Below are 23,937 nucleotides of genomic sequence, written 5' to 3'. Positions count from 1 at the left end.
GCCACTTCCCAGGACCGCGCAGCTTCATAAAAAGCCAGTGGCACCAAGTTCCCACAATGCCACTGTTTCATAGAACATTCAGCAGTTTCCGAGGATACTCAAGGTTATTATAACCACTAGAACCGCTTCTATTTTTTTCCAGAGCTGGGACGCTTCGGGTACTGCTGGAGAGGTCATCTTAGCTGGCAGGACCTGCGTCCCGGCGCGGGAAAGCCGGTGGCCCCGCCCCTCCGGCGGCGGAGTGCGCGCCCCGCCTCTGTCCCGGAGCTCGGGTTGTTCGGGCTCTGAGTGCTGGTGTGTTCCGACGAACTGTCCCCGTTCCGAGTGCCTTGGGTGCCCGCCGCCAGCATGAAGGCTCGCCGCGCGCGGGTGAGGCCCGGCCGGGTGCACCGGGGCGGGGTTGGTGGGTGCTAGACACGGGCGGGTCCGGACCACTTCCCTCCGACTCCGCGGGTTAGCTCCGCTCACTTGTCCCACGCGCTCCTGATTGTCGCCAGGTTGGGGGAAATCACAGATCGATTTTCTTATAATCTTTGCACCTAGGATAACTCAAGGCCAAGGTGACGCGCCCACCGGCGCGCACGGAGTTGCCAGCGCTCCGGGAACCTGCGGCACGGGCGCTCGTGCTCCACGTGCGCGCGGAGGCCTGGGACTCGCTGCTGGCCATCGTGTCTGGCGGTCGTATCCCAGCCTCCCACCTTCTGGGACCTCACCCTGCACGACCCGCTGGCGGCGGGTGCGTTGTTACCTATGCGTGCACTAGTGGCCCTGGGATCGATCCTCTTTTGCTCTGCGTCCCCTTCTAACCACTCTGGATCTGCGGGTTTAGCGTAGATGGCCTTGTGAGCATTTCTTGAGAACTTGGATTGTGCACGTGGGGGGAGGTATTGTTTTAGTCCTAGGCTGTGGTCAGGCGCAATTTTGGGGTCCAGCGATGCAAGTCGTGTGCCGCAACCGTTTAGTGAGCTTCCCTGCGTCCCCCAACTCCCCACCCGTCCCACCCTTTTCTACCCGGCTTGCAGCTGCGAGCTGCTGGAACGTTACTCTTTTTGCTCCAACGGAAGCCAGAACTTATGTCCTGCCCTGGAGTGGGTTGAAGAGTGGGGGGATGGGCGGAAAGGAAGACAGTGACGTGCTTCAAATAAATACCGGGTTCGGGGGCCCTTGTGGCGAGGTCTGAGTGGGTAGACGGAGTCGTGGTCTCATAGCGGATCTCCGCGCGTGGGGAAATGGGCTTTGGAGTTTGGCTCGCCTTGGTGCATATTTGGGCACCTGACTGGAGGAATCGACTTCACCTCTCCGCACTTCAGTTTTCTTACTTATTTAAGTGATGGTAACGTCGATGCAAAGAATTAAGCGAACATCAGTACCAAATCTGCCGTCAAAGAACACTCACCATAAATAGAATAAAGAGTTACCTCTGCCAAAAAAGTTCACCCCAGGCACGACCTTTGGCTCTCATTTTTTGTGTCTTTTCCGTCGAAGACATACTTGCCTGGTGAACGACTGACTGTTGGCCTGTCCTGGCTTGTTAAAGATTAGCCTCTTTTCCTGATGGCTTTTGATTGACTGCCTCCCCTGAGGCTGACATGGAGTTAAGTTGATTAGTAGAGTGTAGAGAATTAAAGTCATTTAAGGAGCTGTTTTGGGGATTTCTTAGTTCTTTGCATTGTGTTGCACCTTGGTGCCTTGGACTTCCTCTACCAGAAACCTGGGCAGACTTGAATCCCTTTTAACTCCTAACACTCCACCCACCGCCTCGAACATCTATTGTAAATACAATATTTGGTAGCTCTCTCGAATACCACACATTGCTACCATTAGGATATCAGAAGCATACACAAATGGTTGATTGGTGTCTACTTAGGAACATGATGTGGAGGCTGGATCACCAACATCTTGGAAATCATTTTATTGTATCCAGAGACTGAAATGTAATGTGTTAGGTGCGGAAGGAAGTCTTTCCCAACATCTAGGCATTTTCTGTTCCCTGTGAACACCCTTGGGCACTCTGGTGGGGCTGGCCCAACTTGGGTCAAAAAGAACTGGCCAAATAGGCTGTCCTGGTTACATTTTCTAGTGGACAGTGCAGGGCTGTAAGCTAAAATGAATGGAGCTTTTTCATAATTCTGATTAACTTGACCTTTATTTGCTAGAAATGCTTACCGCTGACTTCTACCACAGGTCTTAAAATTCCCAAGTCTTTTGGGGGCCACGAGAAAGCTGTATGGAGCCCATGGTCAGAGAGTTCCTATGGAATCCAGTCTTCAACCTGGCCTAGGAGTGTTAGTTGACCTCTGACTTGGCTTCTTGTACTATGTATTTTCGGGCTGATAACCCTTGATTTGTAAAGACTGCAAAGCCTCCATACCCCTCTCCTTGGAGCGAGCGGCGCCCATTTGGGTGACTGCCATCTTAAAACACAGGACCTGCCCAATTTTTGTAGTTTAGGAAATTAACATCACAGTGCAGAGCCCAAGGCTTACATAAAAAGACCTCATTAGCTTGATTTTTGGCTGAGGGAGAAAAATTGCTCCTCCATTTTGTACTTTTGAAATCTCCTTTTAGAAGTACAGTTCAATGAGAAAAAATGAGGCTGGGTTTTAGGAGCTGGCGTTAAGCTCTGTGGAGTTCTGTAATGCTAAATGCTTCGGAGTTTAAGGTGGGAGAAGTAACTGCAGATATTCGGCTAAGTTGATAAGTGCCATTAAAATGACCTCCAGAAGAGATCCTTCCTTAGAATTTGACCCAAGTTGATTACATTTTTTAAATTTTTTATTTATTTTTTTTGGTGGCAATTGCCAATCATTTTTCTCTGTAAGGTCTGAAAAAGTTTCTGTCCGTCTGTCTGCTCTGCTGTGTAAACTTCCCAGACTGAGGGCTGATGTGTTGAGTAGTCCTGTCTGGCCAGAAGCACCCTGTCCAATGGTGTTGCCATTTCTCTCCGCAGCAAAAGGCTCTCAAAGTAAAGAACTTAAAGAATGTCAGGTATATGAAGTTGATTTCCATGGAGACGCCGTCCTCCTCCGATGACAGTTGTGACAGCTTTGCTTCTGATAATTTTGCAAACACAGTAAGTGCTGCCTGAGAATAAACAGGATCGAGTCTGCCGTGCTCCAAATGCCCCCAAACACTTTGTGCACGATTTAAAAACCGCTTGCTTTTTCGCCTGCATTTCTATACAGCCGTTAGGAAACTGCACCATGCGCTGTCATTTCGCCTCACTCTTTGCTGTGGTTCTAGGTGGTAATTGTTGAAGGCAGATTAGCTGCTTATTGTGTCCTTTTGAAGTGTCGCCTCACCTAACGCGACTGATGACTTGCTATAACAACTCAGAAATCATTTGTAAACCTCTGAACCATTTTTCTTTGTAACAAAAGCCATTCTCCTGTAGTGAGTGCACTTGTAAATGTGATTTGCTCTCTGCACAGTTTATGGAAAATTGGTTCTTGAAAACGGAAAAAAAATCCACATGCACATTTATTTATTTATTTTACAGAAACCTAAATTCAGGTCAGATATCAGTGAAGAACTGGGCTCATGTTTTTGGTGTTTTTTTCTTTCTTTCTTTTTTGTAATGAGGACTCTGAGAATGAATCTTTCTGCAGCTTTTCGAAAGGTGAGGTGCAGGATGTATTAAGTCACTGTGGATTTTTACAGAAACCAAGGCCAGATGCCACTAAGGAATTGGCCAGCATTTTTCATGCCGACTCTGATGAGGAATCATTTTGCGGTTTTTCATAGAGTGAGATACAAGATGGAATGGTGAGTGTGAGAATTCCACCAGTATCAAGCAGGGAGGTACACCGAGAGGCAGGAGACATTGGCTTTTTGAGCTGATAACTCTCCATCCATCTAGGAGATTTTGATGACCTGATTATAAATATTTTCTTCATGTCTTAAAGCCATTCTTATACTAATGTCCTGCTTGTAGATCTTAAACATTTTTTTAGGTTTTGGGAAAGTGCTAAGTAAAGTTGGCTAGCCTCCAAATTACCATTAGCTACAGAGCTGACCTGATCACAGGAAGCACTATGTCCTATGTAAGCTACCTTTGGCGCTTACACGTGTAGGTGCCCAACCCAGTGCTAGCATGGAGCTGAAAGAGCCGGGTCCCATGGTTCTAGTTGTTCCTGTGTCTAAGAATCTCTTAGGACAGTGTAGCTCATAGCAGGTAGGGCCCTTCTTGCTTCTGTGTCTGCTTTCCCTGGGTGTGCTGCCCTTCCCTCAGCTCTGTCACCTGCTGTGCCTGTGCCTGCGCCTTACTCCCTACTCCCTGAGCATAGCATGCTTTCTATAGACTTTCTCCCAAAGAAGTGCACTTGTTACAAATCACCCGCATGTTATTTATGTTGTTGTCCCTGACCACATTCCCTACAGGCCACCACTTGACTGGCTCTGCTGTGACAGCACTTGGCTCTAGAACTATTTTATTACCATCTATACCTACGCATATTTTCTCTAATAAGAGACTTTGGTCCAAATTGGTGTTGATTTGCATTTGTGAGCTGGGGCCAGTCTACAGGTCTGGGTGTGACCCATTGTTTGTGGCTTGACTACTCTAGGCAGGCTCTTAGCTCTTTGTAGGTATTACTTGTGCTGAATCAAATGCCTGTTGATTGAAAGAGCTAAGAATCCATAAAAGTTTTGATTTATGATCTCCATCTATGAATACAAAATGTACATGAAGTACTAAGAGCTACCCGTAAGATCCTTACTTATTCGTGCTAGGGATCAAACCCAGGGTCTTAGATATGCTAAACATAGATTCTTCCATTGAACTAAGTCCTCGCCCCACTCTGTTTTGGAGGTGCTAGGGAGATGGTTCAGCTTGCCCTGCAAGTACAAGAACTCAAGAAACCTATGTAAATGCCTAGGGGACGCAATTCATGTACATACATGTAAAAATGAGAGCAGCTTTCCTGAACATACATGTACAAAGCTTTTATGTGGACATATATTCTTGTGTCTATACCTAAGAGTAGATGGCTGGGATACATAGAAACTGTTTAGTTTTTGAGCAAGCTTACAGATTTGGCTATACGAGTTGGTATGAAGTCTGTAATTGCAGCTTCTCAGAAGGCAGAGCTAGGATCCCTAGAGCAAGCTGACTAGTAAGATGAGATACATCAGTGAGCTCGGAGTTTGATTGAGAGACCCTGTCTCAATTAGTAATGTTAAGGATGCCTCCTGATCTTAAGCTCAGGCCTCCATGTGTACACTCACACGTACATACATGTAAAAATGAGAGCAGCTTTCCTGAACATACATGTACAAAGCTTTTATGTGGACATATATTCTTGCGTCTATACCTAAGAGTAGATGGCTGGGATACATAGAAACTGTTTAGTTTTTGAGCAAGCTTACAGATTTGGCTATACGAGTTGGTATGAAGTGATGTCTCACTAGGTCTTGACTTCCAAAATGTTAATTTGAGTGGTACCTAGACTAGTCAGGTTCAAAGACAGAAAGGTGGTGTTTGCCAGGGGCTGGGGCGGGAGAGATTGGCAATATTATGTGTATTTTAATCGCAGTTAAAACTGAACTGGAAGTTGATAATTTAGGCTATTATTTCATACCGTCATAGGCATTTAAACCATGTTTATGCATGAACTGAGTTATCCCTAGAGGGTTTTTTGAAAATAGGGATTATTTTTAAGGAAATGAGAAGGGGGCAGGAATTTATTAAAAAATCATTTAGACATGTAGGTCTCAGGACAGTAAGGGTGGCTCAGACACTGTCTTACACCAGTAACAGAGTATTCATTTGCAAGACTTGATTTTTTTACCCACCATCCTTGCTGACTGGTTAAGACTGATTTTGCTCATGTCCTTTACTCCAAAAGGATTTTGTGGTGCCACTTGTCTGCCACTCGGCAGATTTTAATAACGCCTTCTCTCTGGTTAACTAGAGACTGCAGTTCAACAGGGAAGGCTGCAGGACCCGAAGTCAGTGCCGGCACTCTAGGCCTCTTAGGGTAGCAATGAAGTTTCCAGCACGAAATACCCGGAGGGCGGCCAGCAAAAAAGCAGCGCCCCCAAAGCCCTCTGAGAGCTCTGTGAACGATTCCCCCTCTGACTCTGAAGAAGAAGATGGCATGAACTTTCTGGAGAAGAGGGCCTTAAATATAAAGCAGAACAAAGCAATGGTGGGTATTTGAATGGATCCAAACCCTTCCTCGCTTTCTTCTAAGCAGTTCCTTTCTTCTCTCTCCTAAGAACTGTTTGTAAGCTGTGAGATTTGACGATGTGTTTGTTTCAAAGATTTATACTTATTTACGTGGAGTAGAGGGTGAGACTGTGCAGCTGCTCTTGGAGGCCATAAGAGGGCGTTTTGCATCCCCTGGAACTGGGGTTCGGGGTGGTTGGGAGATCTCATGTGGCTGCTGGGCACTGAACCCGGGTCCTCTGCAAGGGCAACAAGTGCCTTTTACAGCTGCGCCAGCCCTCCAGTCCCCATCCGCTCTTTACACCCTGTAAAGAGTTAGAATAAGCCTAGTAGGGAAATGAGAAACTTGACTATGTCAACTTATTAAGCAGAAAGTTGAGGGGTAGGCTAGCCTTCTTTCTACAAATTGCCCGTTGTCACCAGTTCTAATTTCTGTTTACTGTCTTCCCCTTTTTAGCTTGCAAAACTCATGTCAGAATTAGAAAGCTTCCCTGGCTTGTTCTCTGGAAGACATTCCCTCCCAGGCCACAGAACCAAAGATGTAAGTGCTTCTTTCTATCCTGTTGTGACCAAGGCCAGAGCAGATCTCTGAGTGAGACTTTACAATCTTGTTTTTATATGGGGACGGGGCTGGAAATGTGTCCTTGAAGCTCTCGCTGCTCTCTGCATTTTGGACACATTAGCTCTGCTCTCCTACGGCCATGCTCCTGATCAGCTCTCTGCTCCCCATTAGCAGCCAACAAAATAGATGACTTATTTCTGTTCCCTCAAGTAGCACATTTTGCCCCCCACATGCTAGATACAAAGTAGGTATTTTTAAGAAGAGATTGAGGGAAAAGGAAGTATATACAATCTCTTTGTCAAGTCATATCTTAATAATGACTTAATAATCTTAATAATTATTTGATTTTATCCCAAGGGTCAAAGCTGGTGTGACTGGGGATGGGTGGTTTGTTGTGCTGTCCATAGCAGAAAAGCAAAGCCAGCGTTCCTTGCTTCTCCCTTGGAAGGCAGGCTGGAAGCCAGCGAGAAATGGGGAGAAGAAATGGACATTCTTTGCTTATATGTAGATAGCATAAGTGTTCCAGGAGTGTAGAGATGTTACAGGAAAGGTTTTTGGGTCAGGAGCTTAGGTGTTAACATATTCAGTATCTGGAGTAGAAGAGTAAATGGTAGAAAAATTAAATAGAAGAATAAATAAAATTTTCAGTGGCTATATGGCATTGGGGTTTGTTTTGTACACATAACGAAAAAGGCAAAGAAAATGGGAAAAACGGGGGCCTCTTCTTATACTAAAACTACTTAGGGGATGATGCAGGCTCTTCAGAGTGCTGGTTCTCTCTGTTACAGAGTAAGTGGATCTATCTTGTGTGTTTCATTTGCCAGTCAAAGTCGCCTAGACGACGCACATTCCCAGGTGTGGCTGCCAGAAGGAACCCGGAACGGAGAACTCGACCTCTTACCAGGTCAAGGTCCCGGATCCTGGGCTCCTTGGGTGCCCTGCCCACCAAGGAAGAGGTGGAGGAAGAGGAGGAGGAAGAGGATAAGTACATGCTGGTGAGACAGAGGAAGTCCATGGACAGCTACATGAACGTGAGTCCTCACTGAAGGGTGTTGTCCATCTCCAGGAAGCTTGGCGTCACCAACACAGTCTCAGACCATTCCTAAGTCATCAGTGCTACACACACACACACTTAGTTTTGTTAGTGGGCAAGAGTCAGACTCAATATTGTAGGAATTATGTTTATACTTTTGGCTAGTTATTCTTACAGTAAACGTAGGGCCCGCCCCCTCTCTCCATAAGCAAGAAAGATTTCCCAGATTGACTTTCCTGTCAAACTCTAAATGAAGCATCTTGAGATTTGGGGATGCAGAGAGCCGGAGAGGAACTCGGTTCATGATTCTTCTTCAGGACGATGATGTGCCCAGAAGTCGGAGGCCTGGATCCATGACCCTTCCGCATATAATCCGACCCGTAGAAGACGTCACAGAGGAAGAGATTAGGAACATCTGCAGCAACTCGAGAGAGAAGATTTATAACCGCTCTCTGGTGAGTGCCTTGAGGTTACATCTAGAAACCGAAACACCCTGCAGAGGGCAGATAGTATCTTTCCTGAGGGTGCTGCAGGGCGTTATGGTCTGGGCATTCTTACATTTCTTTTTCATAAAAAAGAAAGAGTTTTACAGCATGTCTGGGATCGAATTATCTGTATAGGAGGTCTACAGTAGGGTTATATACATTTTTTTGTTTTAATTTAGAAGTTGATTCATTCAACTGGAATTTACTGAGTATTGTTAGGGTGAACTTATTGATATTTGCTGAGACTGTAGTAGAGAGCCAAAGATGAAAAATGGATTTGGATGGGATTTTCTTTTTCCCACGCTGAAAATCAAACTCAGGGTCTTGAGTGGGTTGGGCAGGTATTCTGGCACTGAGCACTGAGTGATAGTTTTGACGACGCTGTTGCACCCCCGATGGAATGGGGGCCTTGCTTGGGCTGCTTCTCATCCTTACACACGTAGGCGTCAGATGACCTTCAAAGGCCTTTTTGACCAGTGTGGGTGCTCTCTGTTTCCCTCTACAAAGGGCAGCGTTTGCTCCTTCCTTCATCTGGTCCTCCTTTTAGGGTTCTACATGTCATCAGTGTCGCCAGAAAACCACTGACACCAAAACCAACTGCCGAAACCCAGACTGCTGGGGCATCCGGGGCCAATTCTGTGGTCCCTGCCTTCGAAACCGCTATGGCGAGGAGGTCAAGGATGCTCTGCTGGATCCGGTACGTGGCTGCAATATTTGGGGAGGGGCTTGAGCTCTTGGTGTCAGGAGACCACAGTGTGATGCTGCATGAAATAATGAAATAACTGTGCAGAGAGCACAGGGCTGCTGCCCAGAGGAGCTGATTCCTTTTTCCTCGGTGATGGTTGTGTAACTTTCTTGAACCGATTTTATGGGGTCTGTGTGTGTGTGTGTGTGTGTGTCTTGCTAGGGTTCAAACCAAGGCCAAGAGCCTTACATATGCTAGGCAAATGCTCTCATACTAGACCCAAAACTCCTACTTTATGATTTATTTTATTTAAATCACGGGTTAAATAGATTAATACTAAGTTCTTTAATGACTAAAAACCTTAAACAAACGAGTGGATGGCGCATGAAGCCTAGCCTCAGGGTGCTTTCCCACAACTCTTCAGAACTGGCACTGCCCGCCTTGTCGAGGAATTTGCAACTGCAGCTTCTGCCGCCAGCGTGATGGGCGCTGTGCCACCGGAGTCCTGGTGTACCTAGCAAAGTATCACGGCTTCGGGAATGTCCATGCTTACTTGAAAAGGTAATGGCCTTTTTCTTTCTCTTTCACATCTGAGTCTTCAGTTCATTTATGTGCCTTGATAAAAGACGATAGAAGTCTGAGCAGGGAAATGTTAGTGGAAATGCGTCTTTCTCAGGGTAGGCAGTGTATGTAAAATTCAGTGTGTGTGTGTCTAAGATGTGCACTGACGATATATGTTAGGGGTCCATAAGGACATTTTTCAAAAGAAAGAATTTGACTTTCCAAAGAGAATTCATGGTTGAAAACCGTTTTGACGTCTTCCCCTTTGTCTTTCACAGTCTGAAGCAGGAATTTGAAATGCAAGCGTAGAGCCTGAAGATTATCTGCTCGCCTTCAGCCTCTGAAGGCTCGCTTGTTCTCGACGTTGTGTTGATGGGAACCCGAGTAAGAATCTCGGCCATCAGTCTGCCTTAGAACTTGGTCGCGTTGATCTCATAGCTCACACTTGTTTCTGAAGCATCATGAAAGGCATTCTGCTCCTTACATTTCAGCTATATGTAGTGTCTCAGAGCTTGCCCCGGCCCCACCTTGTAGCCTCCCTGGTCTTTTGCCACCACTTAGATTCTGAGCTATCTTTAACTGGCAGCTTGAGAATTTGTGTGATCAGGACATACCCAAGCACTTTGGGGTACAGTAGTATTGTGAAGCAACGGTTGTGATGAATCGCAAAGAGCCCCTTAACTTGTTTACACAGAATCAACGCACATAGTTTAGTGTCTAGTGATTATATTGGCTGATGTTTTAAATGGAAAGGGCCAAGGCACAAAGGGCCGGAAACCATGAGGAAGAATTAGGTAGTTGTTGTAAACTGGAGTATGGCCACATTGGATGGCTTTCTTCTGGAGGAATACATCTCTGGGGTGCTGTGCTCAGTGTATGTCTTGTCACAGCTGACACCGTTGCTGCTGTCATCTGGCTTACCTAGTCACCCAAAGGTTTGTGGGAACTTGGTACCATAATTACTAAAATTGCTGTAGAAAAGGCGTTCTGGGAAAAATAAAGATGATAGCTCTGCAGCGGGTTGATCTGAAACCTTGGTGTTCTGCTTCCAGAACTTAACCTTAATGTCACTTTAGATCCTGGCAGTTTCCTAAAGAGGTAACCCTGGGGGTTGTGTCCAGGGTTTCTATATATTTAGGTTTGAAACACTTTTGGAATGATGGGAAGTGACCTTTTAGAGATGGGTAGCTTTGAACCTCTCTACCAGTGTAGTTTATGGGCGGGTGCCTGAAGTCACCCTCCCGCCCCTTTCCCTACAGGTGGGTCATTCAGTACTGGTGACTAAGTGACTGAGTCCCTCACCTGTGTAGCCTGTCAGCTGTGCCTACTCTGTACTCTGTCTGTGGTGCTCAGTTGGATCTTGAATCGTTCAGTGTAAATACAGCTTTTTGCTCTGTAATGCTTTTATACAAAGGTTTTTATTTTAATAATAAAACATTTTGTTCTAACTTGGGTGTTTATTTTTGTTTTTAAAAAAAGTTTCAATGTTACTTTCCCCCCTGTGCTTTGAAAGGGCATTTCTGCGTCTTCTAAAACTTGCTTTGGATTAAGTTTCTGAGGCCCACAGCCAGCTCTTTTATAAAGGGTCTCATTTGTTGATATGACTCTTAGCTGGAATCTCAAAGTGGACAAGACAACCACGTTGACTGACTGTACAACATGAACCCGGGGAAGTTTTATGTTATTTCTCCTTTATTGTTTGCAGTACTTGAACACTTTAATCTACTTTTCAAATACTTATTACTGAATGTGTGCCATGCTCTGAGGCTTCAAGACCAAACTAGAAGACACAAAACAACAACTTTTTAGAGCCAGATGTAACATGGAATCACAGAACCACCATACTGAAGCAGGAGGATTGCAAGCTTGAAGAAACCCTCAAAAATTCCGTTTTTTAAAACGATATTATTTTCATGTATATGTGCATGGCTGTAGTTATTCACATGTATGTGCAGGTGCCCTCAGGAGGCCAGAAGAGAGTGTTAGGGCCTGTGGATCTCAAGTTATAGGCAGTTGTGAACCACCAGATGTGGGTACTGGGAATTGAACTCAGTCCTGGGAGATCAGCAAGGACTCCTAGTTGCTGAGCCATATGGACCCCCTGTTACTCTTAGAACTAAATTTCTCACCAGGACTGGCTAACTACAGTCTGCTTCTTACATCCAACTGCATATACCTTTTTACATTTGTAAAGGAGTTTTTTTTTGTTTCCTTTTTAAAGTGTAACCAGGCTGGAGAGATGGCTCAGTAATTAAGAGTACTTACTGCACTTGGGAAGATCCAGCACCCATTGGTTTAGTTCACAACCATCTATAACCAGATACAACACCCTCTTGAACTTGGGCACCAGGTGTACGTGTGGTGTACTTACATCAATAAACACTCAAGTATGCAACCGTATGGCACTGTAAGCCACACACCTAAGGTATGTCTAGCCTGGTACTTTATAGGAAGAAAATATGCCAGTATCCTGTTTATACCATACTTTGATGGGAAGCCATGGTTCTCTGCTCCACACTTAGGAAGGACCAAGCTGAAAGTTGCTTACTTGGTACCTGGATTCAAAAGAAGTCAGTTGTTAAGAGATCAAATCTTAGGATCTTAAGAATCCAAACTAGGACTGAAGAGATAGCTCAGCGGTTAAGAGCACTTGACTGCTCTTCTGAAGGTCCTGAGTTCAAATCTCAGCAACCACATGGTGGCTCACAACCATCCGTAATGAGATCTGAGTTCCCCTTCTGGGATGTCTGAAGGCAGCTACAATGCACTTACATATAATAAATAAATAAATCTTAAAAAAAAAAGGAACCCAAACTAATGCAACCCTGTTGTGTATGAAAGTGAGCTTAAATGCTAGAGTTCACATTAATTGGTTTGTTTGACATCGGGGCAGGTAATTGGTTGAACCCAGGGTCTTCCATGTGCTCTTCTGAGCTATACCTCCCAAGTGATCTGCATAATTTTTGACATCAATTTAAGTGATATGGTTTTCCTTTAAAATAATTAACTGGAATAGTTCGTTGTGACACCTTATCCTTAAAGGAGCCATGTAATCTAGCAGAGGAACTATTGAAAAAAACCCTGCAAATAATGTGGGGAATGAAAAGAGGAAGACAGTAGTAGTTTTTTCATGCCCAGGCAATTTTAGTCATAGATGCCCCTCTGCTTTTTGAGACGGGGGCTTGCTATGCTGTCCAGGTGGTAGAACCCTGGGAGAGGGCTTTAAGTTTTATATAAGCCGATGAGCTCACCTTAGGAACAAGAAAGCCTCGGAGGGTGACTAGGCTCCACCTGGAGAGGAAGACTGGGTGCCAGGTTAAGTCCAGCTGAGCATGCTGGGAAGGTGGAGGCTCATTAGGATCAGGGGCTTTATTGGACAGAAAGGCTCAAGAGAACGAGGGTGCCGGGTGATGGAAACCCAGGGTGTTGGAGCATCAATGTCAGAATCTGGAAGCTTTAGCTGCAGATTCGGTAAATAAAGAGAAGCCTATAGAAGAAATGGGGAAAGAGGAAACCAAAGACACCAGGTAGGTACTGCCTGAGTCAGGCTTGGGGACTTGAAGGGAGACAGTAGGGATGGGGGTAATGGGCAGAGAATCGGCAGGTTTTAGGGACAGGCTTTTCTCTTCAAACAGTATCAAGGTGCAGAAAGATATTGGAGGGAACGAACAAGGAACAAAGGCCACAAAGCTAAAGCCACTCTTATTCAGTCCCCTTGGAAATTTGGGGTTTTCCAACACTGGGGTGTCAAATTGAGGGCTTTCAAACATCCGGCAGGAACTGCCTTGAGTTGAGGCAGTCAACTTGAACTCCCAATCGAGCTGTCCAAGGGTGAGTTTCCAGTGTCCAGTTTCCCAGTCCCGCTCCAGGCCTTCTTAGTCCGCAGGATAAACAGAATTCACATTGCTGGACATGGCTCATTGTCTAACCATTTTCAAGGATACACTTCGGTAAGCAATTTTAATTTTGCTGGGCAGTGGTGGCACATGCCTTTAATCCCAGGACTCTGGGAGGCAGACAGGTGAATCCCAGCCTGGTCTACAGAGTGAGTTCCAGGACAGCCAGGGCTACACAGAGAAACCTCACCTTGAAGAACCTTTTAGAAAAAAAAAGGATTTGTTTTTATTTCACTTTGTAGGGGGTGGGGGCTGTAGAGAGGGCTCAGCAGCTAAGAGCACATGTTGTTCTCTAAAGGATCTGCTCCTCCGTAGTGGACTGTAACCTGGGACTATGAGCTAAAATAAACCCTTTCTCCTCTAAGTGGTCTTTGTCAGGATATTTTATCATAGCAAGTGTGTAAGTATTCATGCATCTGTGTCTACATTAGCACTTAAATATATTAATAACTGACATTGCTACATAATATTTTCAGAATACTGAAATAAATAATATTGTGACAGAAAATAATTTAATTTTGTTGTTTCCTAGAAGTAGTAAGTCAGCTACTATGTTTAGTATATTTGTTTGCTTGGCTTTGCTTTTCAAAACCAGGTTGGTCTTAAACTCCTGCTCCTTCTGCTCCTTCCTGGGGTTACAGGTGTTCACTGCCTTGCCTGCCTAGATCTCGGTTTCTGTAGCCTCTTGCCTCCCAGATACATAGTAGCATGTAGTACTCACCCTGCCTTTCTCTCACTGTACCTTCCTCATTTAACTATATAGATGAGATGAGTGTAATTTCTATTACTCAAAGAATATTATTGGAGGCTGGAAAAAAGGCTCAGGTAATAAAGGTGCTTACCACCAAAGCTGACAACCTGATTTTGAGTCATGGTAGAAAGGCCCCTCCAAGTTGTCCTCTGAACCTCCATACATGTGTTGTGGCATACATTCACACACACACACACACACACACACACTACAGAAAATTGTAGACTTCTGTAATGCTTCAGTGTATGACCATGTAATTAAATAGTAAGTTCTAGAGAAATACAACATGGAGAATGCTTTCCTCATCCACCTAGAAGACTTACGTATGAGTTTGCGATAAACAAGCCAAGCCCCCTTTCCCTGATTGCTTACAATGACAGAAATTCATATTTCTGCTTTCTTGTTTTTGTTTGGTTGCCCATATTTTAATAGGCCTCAAGTTCATCTTTCAAGCTGAGTAGCTGTAATTCTTTCTTCTTCTTTTCTTCTTTCTTCTTTCTTCTTTCTTCTTCTTCTTCTTCTTCTTCTTCTTCTTCTTCTTCTTCTTCTTCTTCTTCTTCTTCTCCTCCTTCTCCTTCTTCTCCTCCTCTCCCTCCTCCTCTTTCTCCTCCTGCTCCTCCTCTTCTTCCTTCTCCTCCTCTTCCTCCTTCTCCTCTTCCTCCTCCCCTTCCTCCTCTTCCTCCTCCTCTTCTTCCTTCTCCTTCTCCTCCTCTTCCTCCTCCTCTTCTTCCTTCTCCTTCTCCTCCTCTTCCTCCTCCTCTTCTTCCTTCTCCTTCTCCTCCTCTTCTTCCTCCTCTTCTTCCTTCTCCTTCTCCTCCTCTTCCTCCTTCTACTCCTCCTTCTCCTCCTCCTCCCCTTCCTCCTCTTCCTCCTCCTCTTCTTCCTTCTCCTTCTTTTTCTCCTCCTCTTCCTCCTCCTCCTCCCCTTCCTCCTCTTCCTCCTCCTCCTCTTCTTCCTCTTCTTCCTCCTCCATCCAGTATGGCTTTCAAGAAGTAATGACTGACTGTCTCTGGTTCTTGCCTGGGCTCCCCAGACAGGACCATTTTAAGTATTGTGGTGCTTAAGGAGGAAAATATGTAAATAAAATTCCTTTATGCAAATGCTTTCAGCAAATCTCATTGCCAGCCAAATTCTTGTAAATCACGATAAACAGATGCTACTGAATGAAATGACTAAGTGAAATTAGGAAGATAGATCTATTTATCTTATTTTTCAGTGTTGGGGAGGGAGAAAAAGATATTGACTAAATTTCCTTTGCCTGCATGATGATTAGGGCAGACACCAAGAACACTATTAATTGATTTCAGCAGGCGCAATGAGAGGACCAGTTGGAGAGCTACCCCAGAGAGCAAGGTTTCTGTGGCAATTTAGTTTTGTTTTTTACGATAGAACCAGGCTTCAGAAGCCATCTAACTAGCATCAAGGTGACTGGGTCTCTGGTTTGTGCCTAGCATTTTGCTACTCTTTTTTCTTAAGTTAAAAAACAAAAACAAAAAAAACTTGAAATAAAATTTACCATTTCAAAATGTAGAATTTGTTGGCTTCCAGTGTGTTCAGGGTGCTGTACGTGTAACCGCTCTGGCTGTAACTGCAGACCATCCTTACCTCACTCCCAGAAGTCTCTCACTCTAAAGACTGACCCCTTCCCTGCCTCCCTCCACCCACCCCACCTCTGTCCTCCCTCTCCAAGCTCCTGAGCCCATGTGCTTTCTAGACTTGCCAGTTCTGGATGTTTGAAATGCATATTCGGTAGTGTTCCGCTTGAGTTTCTGTTGCTGGGGTCGGCATCATGATTAAAAGGACCTTGGGGCAGAAAGGGTTTATTTTGTTTACATGTCCTGCTCCATTACAGTCCAACCTTGAGGAAAATAAAGCCAGGAACCAAGGAGGAGAGACGAGCTTACTGGTTTGCCCCAGGGGCTTGTACAACTCACTTTCCTGTCCAATACAGGAATACCTGCTAGGGGGTTGTGTCACTGCCTGCAGTGGGCTGGGCCCTGGGCCCTCCCACCTCAGTCATTAACCAGAACTTGCCCTGCAGACGTGCTCACAAGCCAATCAGAAAGTGCCCTGCCGCAGGCTCATCAGCTAATCCGCTGGAAGCAGTTCCACAGTTAAATTCCTGCTTCCCCCAAGGCTAGCACAAGGGGGTTGTGTTTGTTTCTATCACCTAGTGTCTGCCGGGTTTCTCAGGCTTACCGGTGCTGTAGAACGCATCACGTCTCCTACTTCGGCTTAAATGATGTTCTTGGCCTGGTGTGCTGGCGCATGCCTTTAATCCCAGCACTCTGGAAACGGAGGCAAGCAGATCTCTGAGTTCAAGTCCAGCTTGGTCTACAGAGCAAGTTCCAGGACAGCCAGGACTACACAGAGAAACCCTGTCTCAAAAAACAAAATCAAAACAAAAAGAAACAAAGATGTTATTTCAAAGATGTTTAAATTTTATGTATGAGTGTTTGCCTACATATATGTAAGTTCATTGTATGTATACAATGTTCATAACAGAAACCCAATTAGGACATAAGCCTCGCTTCATATGCAAGTTACATTTTTAAATTTTTATTTTATTTTTTTTGTTTCATTTATTTTGAAGGCTATAAATGTCTCTTAACTCCTTATTATAGGAAAATGGGACTTCATAATTGAAGTCACCCATAAGCCTACCACTCGCCAATTGCTACAGTTAGAGTTTGGTTTCTTGGGCTGAAGATAATGTTTACTACTGTATTAAGTGACATAATTACATTGACTTTCCTTCTGTTAGGCATCTCAGCCTTTAGCCTCAAAGGAGAGTATCACCATCGATGGTATTCTCTATTTAAGATAAAAATGATTTATTCAGGGCTGGTGAGATGGCTCAGTGGGTAAGAGCACCTGACTGCTCTTCCGAAGGTCCAGAGTTCAAATCCCAGCAACCACATGGTGGCTCACAACCATCCGTAACGAGATCTAGCGCCCTCTTCTGGAGTGTCTGAAGACAGCTACAGTGTACTTACATATAATAAATAAATAAATCTTTTTAAAAATGATTTATTTATATTATTTTATGTTTGAGTGCCTGTATACATTTAAGTGCAACTGTAAATATATTATTTCTGCTTTACCTACACAGATGTATGGATACAGGAATGGGTGGGGAGACCAGAGGACAACTTGTGGGAACTGGTTCTCTCCTACGCACGGGTCCTTAGGTTTGAAGTCGAGTTGTCAGGTTTTGTGGCAAAGTGCCTTTACCCACTGAGCCATCTCACTGGCTCAATTTTCTATTTGAACAGTACAGTGATTATTCAAAACTGTATCACTCTTTATGTGTGTGATAGTTGGGAACAAACCCACTGTTTCTTATAAGCTAGGTAGGTGTTTTCTCACTGAGCTACACCAGAGACTTGTGAATTAAAGTTTTCTTCTCCCGTCTTAGAAACTTCAGCTCTTCTCCCAGGCTTACAGTTCACCCTTCCCTCCTAACATTTTACCCTCTTGCCAGGTCTCTCATCTGTGTATCGCTTCTCGGTCATTCCACTTTGCCTGGAATCCTCTTCACGAGAAGGCACAGAGTCATCCCTGTTTTGTGCTGCACACTTGTCTTGCCGGGGTGACGTGATGGTTAGTATTCTTTGTCAACCTGATAAGATCTAGCGTCACAGAGGAGACGTTCACCCGCTGGGCATGCGCAAACACTGATCAGGATGGCTGACCAGGTGCCTCAGTTTCCTGCGGCCATCCTCTCCCTGCCGTGATGAACTACCCGGAACTGTGAGCTTCCTTAAGCTGCTGTTGTTAGGGTCTTTTGTGATAGCCACAGGAAAGATAACTAATAACCTTCGTTCTCTAATGTTCATTTCCCTTCTGCTGGTTTCCTCTCTCGTTTTACTGAAGACTTCCTCCGGCCCGCAGTTTCCCCAGAAAGAGTAGGAGAGACATCCTTGCATGCATTGGAAAGTATTTTGTTTACAAACCTGATTAGTAGCTTGGATGGAATGAGGATTTGAAGTAGAATTGTTTCTCTTGGTTTTCCTGGTTGGGTTCTTCGCCACCCAGAATCTATTCTGGGTGGCCAAAGAAAGATGTTTCTGGCATCAGCCTGTATTTTTCTCTTGATGCTTTTGAGATTTGATTTTTCTGAGTACTGAAACTGCACAATGAAGCATCTTGGTGACTTTTGCTTTGCTGGCCCCCTCCCCCGTTTATTCTGACCAACACTCTTCAGTTAAAATTATCCTATTCCGGCCAGGCATGATGGTACCTGCCTTTAATCCCAGCGCTGGGAAGCAGGTGGATCTCTGCGAGTTTGGGGAGTGGGTTCCAGGATATCCAGAGCTGCACAGAGAAACCCTGTTTTGAAAAACCAAAACCAAATCCTATTTTTCTAGGGAAAATTTTCTATTATTAAATATAACTTACTTCCCTCAATTTTGTTGTTACTTATGTGTGTGTGTGTGTGGTTTTATTCTCTCTTTCCTATGTTCCAGATCTTCTGTATGGATTCTGTGTTTTCATCTTTTTCATTCATGTAGACTCCTACATCTAGTGAGGTTGCAAATCCTTAACCTAGGTTCAATCATGTAGAATTGCTATTTATGTACAACAACATGATCAAATATCAGGAATTTCATACAATTCAATTAACATTGTTTTTTAGTAATATTTTTAACATTCAAGAGTCCATTCTTGTCCTGTCATTATTCATTTTCCATAGAATCTATTTTAAATTTCTTTAAGAATACTCTTTAAAAAAAAAAAAAAGAATACTCTTTTCAGGCTGGCGAGATGGCTCAGCAGGTAAGAGCACTGACTGCTCTACCAAAGGTCCTGAGTTCAAATCCCAGCAACCATATGGTGGCTCACAACCACCTGTATTGAGATCTGATGCCCTCTTCTGGTGCGTCTGAAGACAGCTACAATGTACTTGTGTATAGTAATAAATAAATCTTTGGGCCCGAGTGAGCAGAGTTAACCGGAGTGAGCAGGGTTGACTGGAGCAAACAGAGGTCCTAAAAAAATTCCATGAAGGCTCACAACCATCTGAACCATCTGTATAGCTACAGTGTACTCATATTACATAACATTAAGTAAAAAAAAATTACTCTTTTCTTAGGTCCCTTCAATTCAGTTCATTTTTATCCTTTTGTGAACTACAGCTTTCCTTTCTGCATCTGCTGGTTTCTCAGAATCAGCATGTCTTTAGGAATGGGGCCACCAGAAGGCTGCCCCTGGTTAGCTGACCAGGCTTGGTGTGGGGCGAACTTGACCTCAGGTAAAGGCTGGGAACTAAGTCTGTCTTCAAGAGACCTGACCTCCAAGTTCTAGATTTACCAGAAGTTTCCAGAACACATGTGACTTCACCTAGTTCTCCATGGACAGTTGACTTCTACTCCTCAGCAGTGAGGGAGGGGAACCAAACAGACTTTCCATCTGTCTGCGGGAGACGTCTAGGCCGAGTTGCATTGCACCCACAGGTTGGGGGCATTCCCCCATATCACAGTGGCTTTGCTCTGTCTTGCTGGGTCCCAACACTCATGTACTGAACTTCCCTAATCTGCTTAAAATTCAATTCTCCAAGAATGTGCCCTGTTAATGATGCAGCCACAAATATATGCACAGAACACGCCACGCTCCAGCATGAGAAATGAGTACTAAGTGGTCAACCATGTTGAAAGAGAGAGCTCTTTAAAGCATTCTTATTTTTCAAACACAGGAGAAGTAATGTGATCATATGTCAGTGATCTTAAGGGAGTCACTCTAAGAGGAGACCAAGTGTCTACCTTGGTCTCTTGCTGTACCACAGCATCAGTCCTGCCGTCTGTTACTCTGTGGGAATGAGCATCCTTACAAAATCCAATACGTCAATGTGGGTTTAGTTGGTGTTCTGACTACAATGTTAATCTGTATTGTAAGGAATGTGGGATGTTAAAGCACAAAGGAGAACTCTGATCTCATCACCCTGAGGTAAACATTCTTAAAACTCAACATTTAAAACTCTCTGTATCTGGGTATATATGTGTTTTATCTATCTTTCATCTATCTATCTATCTATCTATCTATCTATCTATCTATCTATCTATCTATCTTATTAACAAGATATCGGGGATACTGTTTTGCAATGTACTTTTTCAAGTTAGGCTTTTGTCCAAACATGATGGATCAATTTTTCTCAGACTAAGCAGTTTTCTCTGATCATTTCAAGCAAATGCCCCTGAGAGGGCTTAGACAAGAGAGAACTGGATTAATTAATGGCTACTGTGGGGTCCCAACTCTATTCCTGAATGAGTGCTGTGGAGATAATTTGGTTGAGAGATGGAGGAGGCTGGGTTTTTTGTTTTTGTTTTTGTTTTGTTATTGTTACTGGTTTGGTTTTTTCCTTTAAAAAATTGGTTATTTTATTTACTTACATTTCAAATGTTGGCTCCCAATGGAAGAGTTAGAGGAAGGACTGAAGAAGCTGAAGGGGATTGCAACCCCATAGGAAGAACAACAATATCAACTAATGGGACTTCCCCAGAGCTCCCAGGGACTAAACCACCAAGCAAGGAGGCTGGGTTTGAGCAAGGAGGCTCACTGCCTGTGAATGGAGAGGGTCAAGGACTAGGGGGAAGCTCCTGGCTCTGGGTAGGTGGGATCAGCCTCAGGTTTTGCTCATCCCTCTAGGCAGGTCTAGAATAAAGAGCTTGGTCCCAAATAAGAGTAACTAGGCATCCATGCTGGGCGGTGGTGGTGCACGTCTTTAATCCCAGCACTTGGGAGGCAGAGACGGCTGATTTTTGAGTTCAAGGCTAGCCTGGTCTACAGAGTGAGTTCCAGGACAGCCAGGGCTACACAGAGAAACCCTGTCTTGGGGAATAACTAGGCTTTCCTAAGTCCTTGCTGGGCACAGGGTGCTGTGCTCTGGAACTGCTACTTTAACCCTTTCAACAACCAAACAGGTTGAGTTTGCATATTCCACTTTAAGAACAAGGAAACAGGACTGAAATTTTGTCCAAGAGAGGCGGATGGCGTTTTCCAAGAAATTGCCCTAACATCATATTCCTGGGTTCATCTCCTTTCCCCAGTGTCACTCATTCCCTTTGCCCTGTAGTCTGATGCACCCGTACTTGCCCCGCCCCCCAAGGTGGTTGTTCTTTCATTTCTGTTGTTGTGATGCCATATCCTGACAAAAAGGAACTTGGGGGAGAAAGGGTGCATTTTAGTCCCAGGCTACAGTTCATCTTAGCAGGAAAGGTAGGTTGGGAAGACCTGAAAACAGTGGGACCAAGTCCCATAGGTTAGTGGAGAAAATGAACGCATGCGCACTAGCACACAACTAGCTTTGTCTAGTACAACTTAGGGCCCCCAAAGCAGGCATGGTGTTGCTGGCTTTCATGATGGGTCCTATCACTTTAGTTAAGACCATCAAGATAATCCTCCAGCCAGCCAGGCACGGTGCCACACAGCTTCTAATCCTAGCACTTGGGAAGCTGAGGAGGAGAGAGCTTTGTGAGTTCAAGGTAAGTCTGGGTCTCCAATTGTGAGTTCCAGGACAGACAGAGCTAAGTAGTGAGACTCTGTTTCCAAAACGAAACAAACAAAAAACAAAAACAAAAACAAAAACAAAACAAAACAAAACAAAACAAAACAAAAACCAAAATATATAAATCTCCCAGGGTGAGCTGAGCTAAACTCCTCCTCACTGCAAACCTCTCCCCAGTTAAGCCTGCGGTTGTGTCATGTTGACTATAAAAGCTAATCTGCCAAGCAAGCATTTGTCTTGATGAATAGAACATTGGGAAATGTCAGTGTTGGCCTTGCAAGGTTTGGTTCAGAAGGCCTGAACGGCATCTTACTCTCTCCCTGCTCTTAGAACCCAGCCACCATGTAGTTAGGAAACCCATACTTCTAAGACACCACATATTAGTGGGCACAGATTTATTCTAGCCAACGGCTGCCCACACACTATGAGTGGGAGAGGTCAGGCCTTGTGATGATACTGGACCTTAGCTGCTGCACCCGCCACGCTCCCTCCCTGCCCTCCCCAGCCTTCCTGCTTCTCGGTGAGGTCTCAAGCATTGTAGAGGAGAGATGATTGTCTAATCCCTGCTCAGTCCCTGGCCTTCAGCATCTCTGAGTGAGAGAAGAGTGGCCTTGTGCTGCTGTTGCTGCTGTTCTGAGATCTTCTGATCATATCGCTGTTGTCTTCTTCTTGACTCTCTGCTCTTAGCCTTTGGGCTCATCTGGCCAGTCTGTGAAGACTGTTGTACAAGTTTCCTGGGGCATCTGTGAAGACCCTGATTTCACCACTCCATATAAAACACACATGTATCAATGTACAATTCTGTCTGAGTTAAAATATGCAAATGGATGCAAAACATACTGATGGTTTAAACAGATTTTTTTTTAAAATCACCATTCTGAACGCTGGACGTTTCAGACAGGGGTTGGTTGCTCCAGGGACCTGCCCTTGGCTTGTAAGTGGATGTCTCTGCTGTTGTCAGATGACTTTTCTCTGTATTGTGTCCACATTTCCTCTTTCTAAGAGCACCACTCCAATTGATTGGAGTCTATCCATATGACCTCATTTTACCTAAACTGTACCTTAAAGGCCAGAAAGCAATGACCGTCTACAGCAGCAGATCTCTGCTTTGGTTAGAAGGTGAGACTAAAACCCCAGAGAATCCCAGCACATGTCATGGTGGTTATATTAAAAGGACGGTGTTAAGGGGAATAGACATTAAAAGAGGTAGGAAAACGGGGATTGTGGTGATAAACTGTGAAAGATTGCTAACACAACATTACAAAAGGAAAAGAAAGAAAGGAATTAAGTAAGAAATAGAAGAGCAGAAAGCACAAAATAGCCAGGTGTGGTAGCGCATTTAATCCCATTACACTGGAGGCAGAGGCAAGCGGATCTCTGAGTTCAAGGCCAGCCTGGTCTACAAATCATAGCTAGGACAGTCAGGGCTACACGGAGAAACCCTGTCTCAAAAACAAAAACAAACAAAAGGTACAACATAGTCACTGGAGGAAGCATATACATAAATACTGGGGGGCGGGGGAGGGGTGCGGGGGTTGACAATGAGCCTCCCATTACGCCCTGGTGGTAGTTTTTTACTTTGGAAATTTTCAAGTGAGGTCACAGACACTGGGCTCTCCTCTCGCTGTATTTTCTTTTCCTTCTTCCTGGCAACCCTTTCGAATCACTGCTTTTGGGGCTGGGAGTTGCTTGTGAATTGATACAGAGATGGTGCCTATTTCTGAAATCATTTATACTGGTATATTACCACAGTAAATTCTTTATGAAATAAAAATCAATAGTCACCAACATCCTGAGTACTGAGGAAAATAATTGTTTATGGCACTCAGCTTAAGCTGTTCTGGTAATCACGTTGAAAAATACAATATTTATTCATTAGATCAAATTTAATGAGGCCTCCTGGCAGTAATTATAAAAATTACTGTAGCAGTAAATTACTAATGAGTTGTGATGTGCTCCTACCTGTGAGGAAGGACTGGGGGTTGTAAAAGCCTGCTACCAGATGAGGATGGAGGGAGGGAGCCCCGCGGCCGCGCCACTCAGTTCTTTCACCCGGGCAAGAAAGGATCAGAGTAGCCAGGCACGGAAAAAAGACTGGGGCCACACAACCAGGACCATTCTTGCAGCAATGGGAACAGGATCAAGATTAGAGCCTTCTTTTGCGCAAAGGTGAGCCTCCTCGCAGCAACCCCGCATGGCCGCGTGTGCTGGGGTCACAGAGGGGCACTCTCATCTGCTTCTGATTAAGCCTGGGACTTGATTCCAGACACACGCAGCCCCGCAAGTGTAAG

The 23,937-nt window shown here is 44.7% G+C and overlaps 1 protein-coding gene across 1 annotated transcript; it reads left to right on the top strand.

Moving 5' to 3' along the window:
- The first annotated feature begins 266 nt into the window (after positions 1-266).
- Positions 267-10,874, top strand: Cdca7 (cell division cycle associated 7). The gene is made up of 9 exons (XM_021155682.2): positions 267-369; positions 2,951-3,073; positions 5,913-6,149; positions 6,627-6,710; positions 7,556-7,762; positions 8,082-8,219; positions 8,797-8,946; positions 9,359-9,495; positions 9,774-10,874. Exons 1-9 carry the CDS (start codon positions 349-351, stop codon positions 9,802-9,804), a joined length of 1,128 nt encoding a protein of 375 aa, XP_021011341.1. The 5' UTR covers positions 267-348; the 3' UTR covers positions 9,805-10,874.
- The last annotated feature ends 13,063 nt before the right edge of the window (positions 10,875-23,937 follow it).

This window comes from Mus caroli, unplaced genomic scaffold, assembly GCF_978045245.1.
Source record: "Mus caroli unplaced genomic scaffold, Mus_caroli_1 scaffold_2, whole genome shotgun sequence".
Lineage (NCBI taxonomy): Eukaryota > Metazoa > Chordata > Mammalia > Rodentia > Muridae > Mus > Mus caroli.
Note: the sequence above shows the minus strand (reverse complement) of the source record. Positions and strands in the feature narration are given on the sequence as shown.

Bases quoted from the DNA above. Each gene is read 5' to 3' on its own strand.
- Cdca7 (XM_021155682.2), top strand. From the start codon at position 349: ATGAAGGCTCGCCGCGCGCGG. The intron at 8,220-8,796 runs GTGAGTGCCTTG...TCCTCCTTTTAG, and splicing joins AGATTTATAACCGCTCTCTG to GGTTCTACATGTCATCAGTG. The intron at 9,496-9,773 runs GTAATGGCCTTT...TGTCTTTCACAG, and splicing joins GTCCATGCTTACTTGAAAAG to TCTGAAGCAGGAATTTGAAA.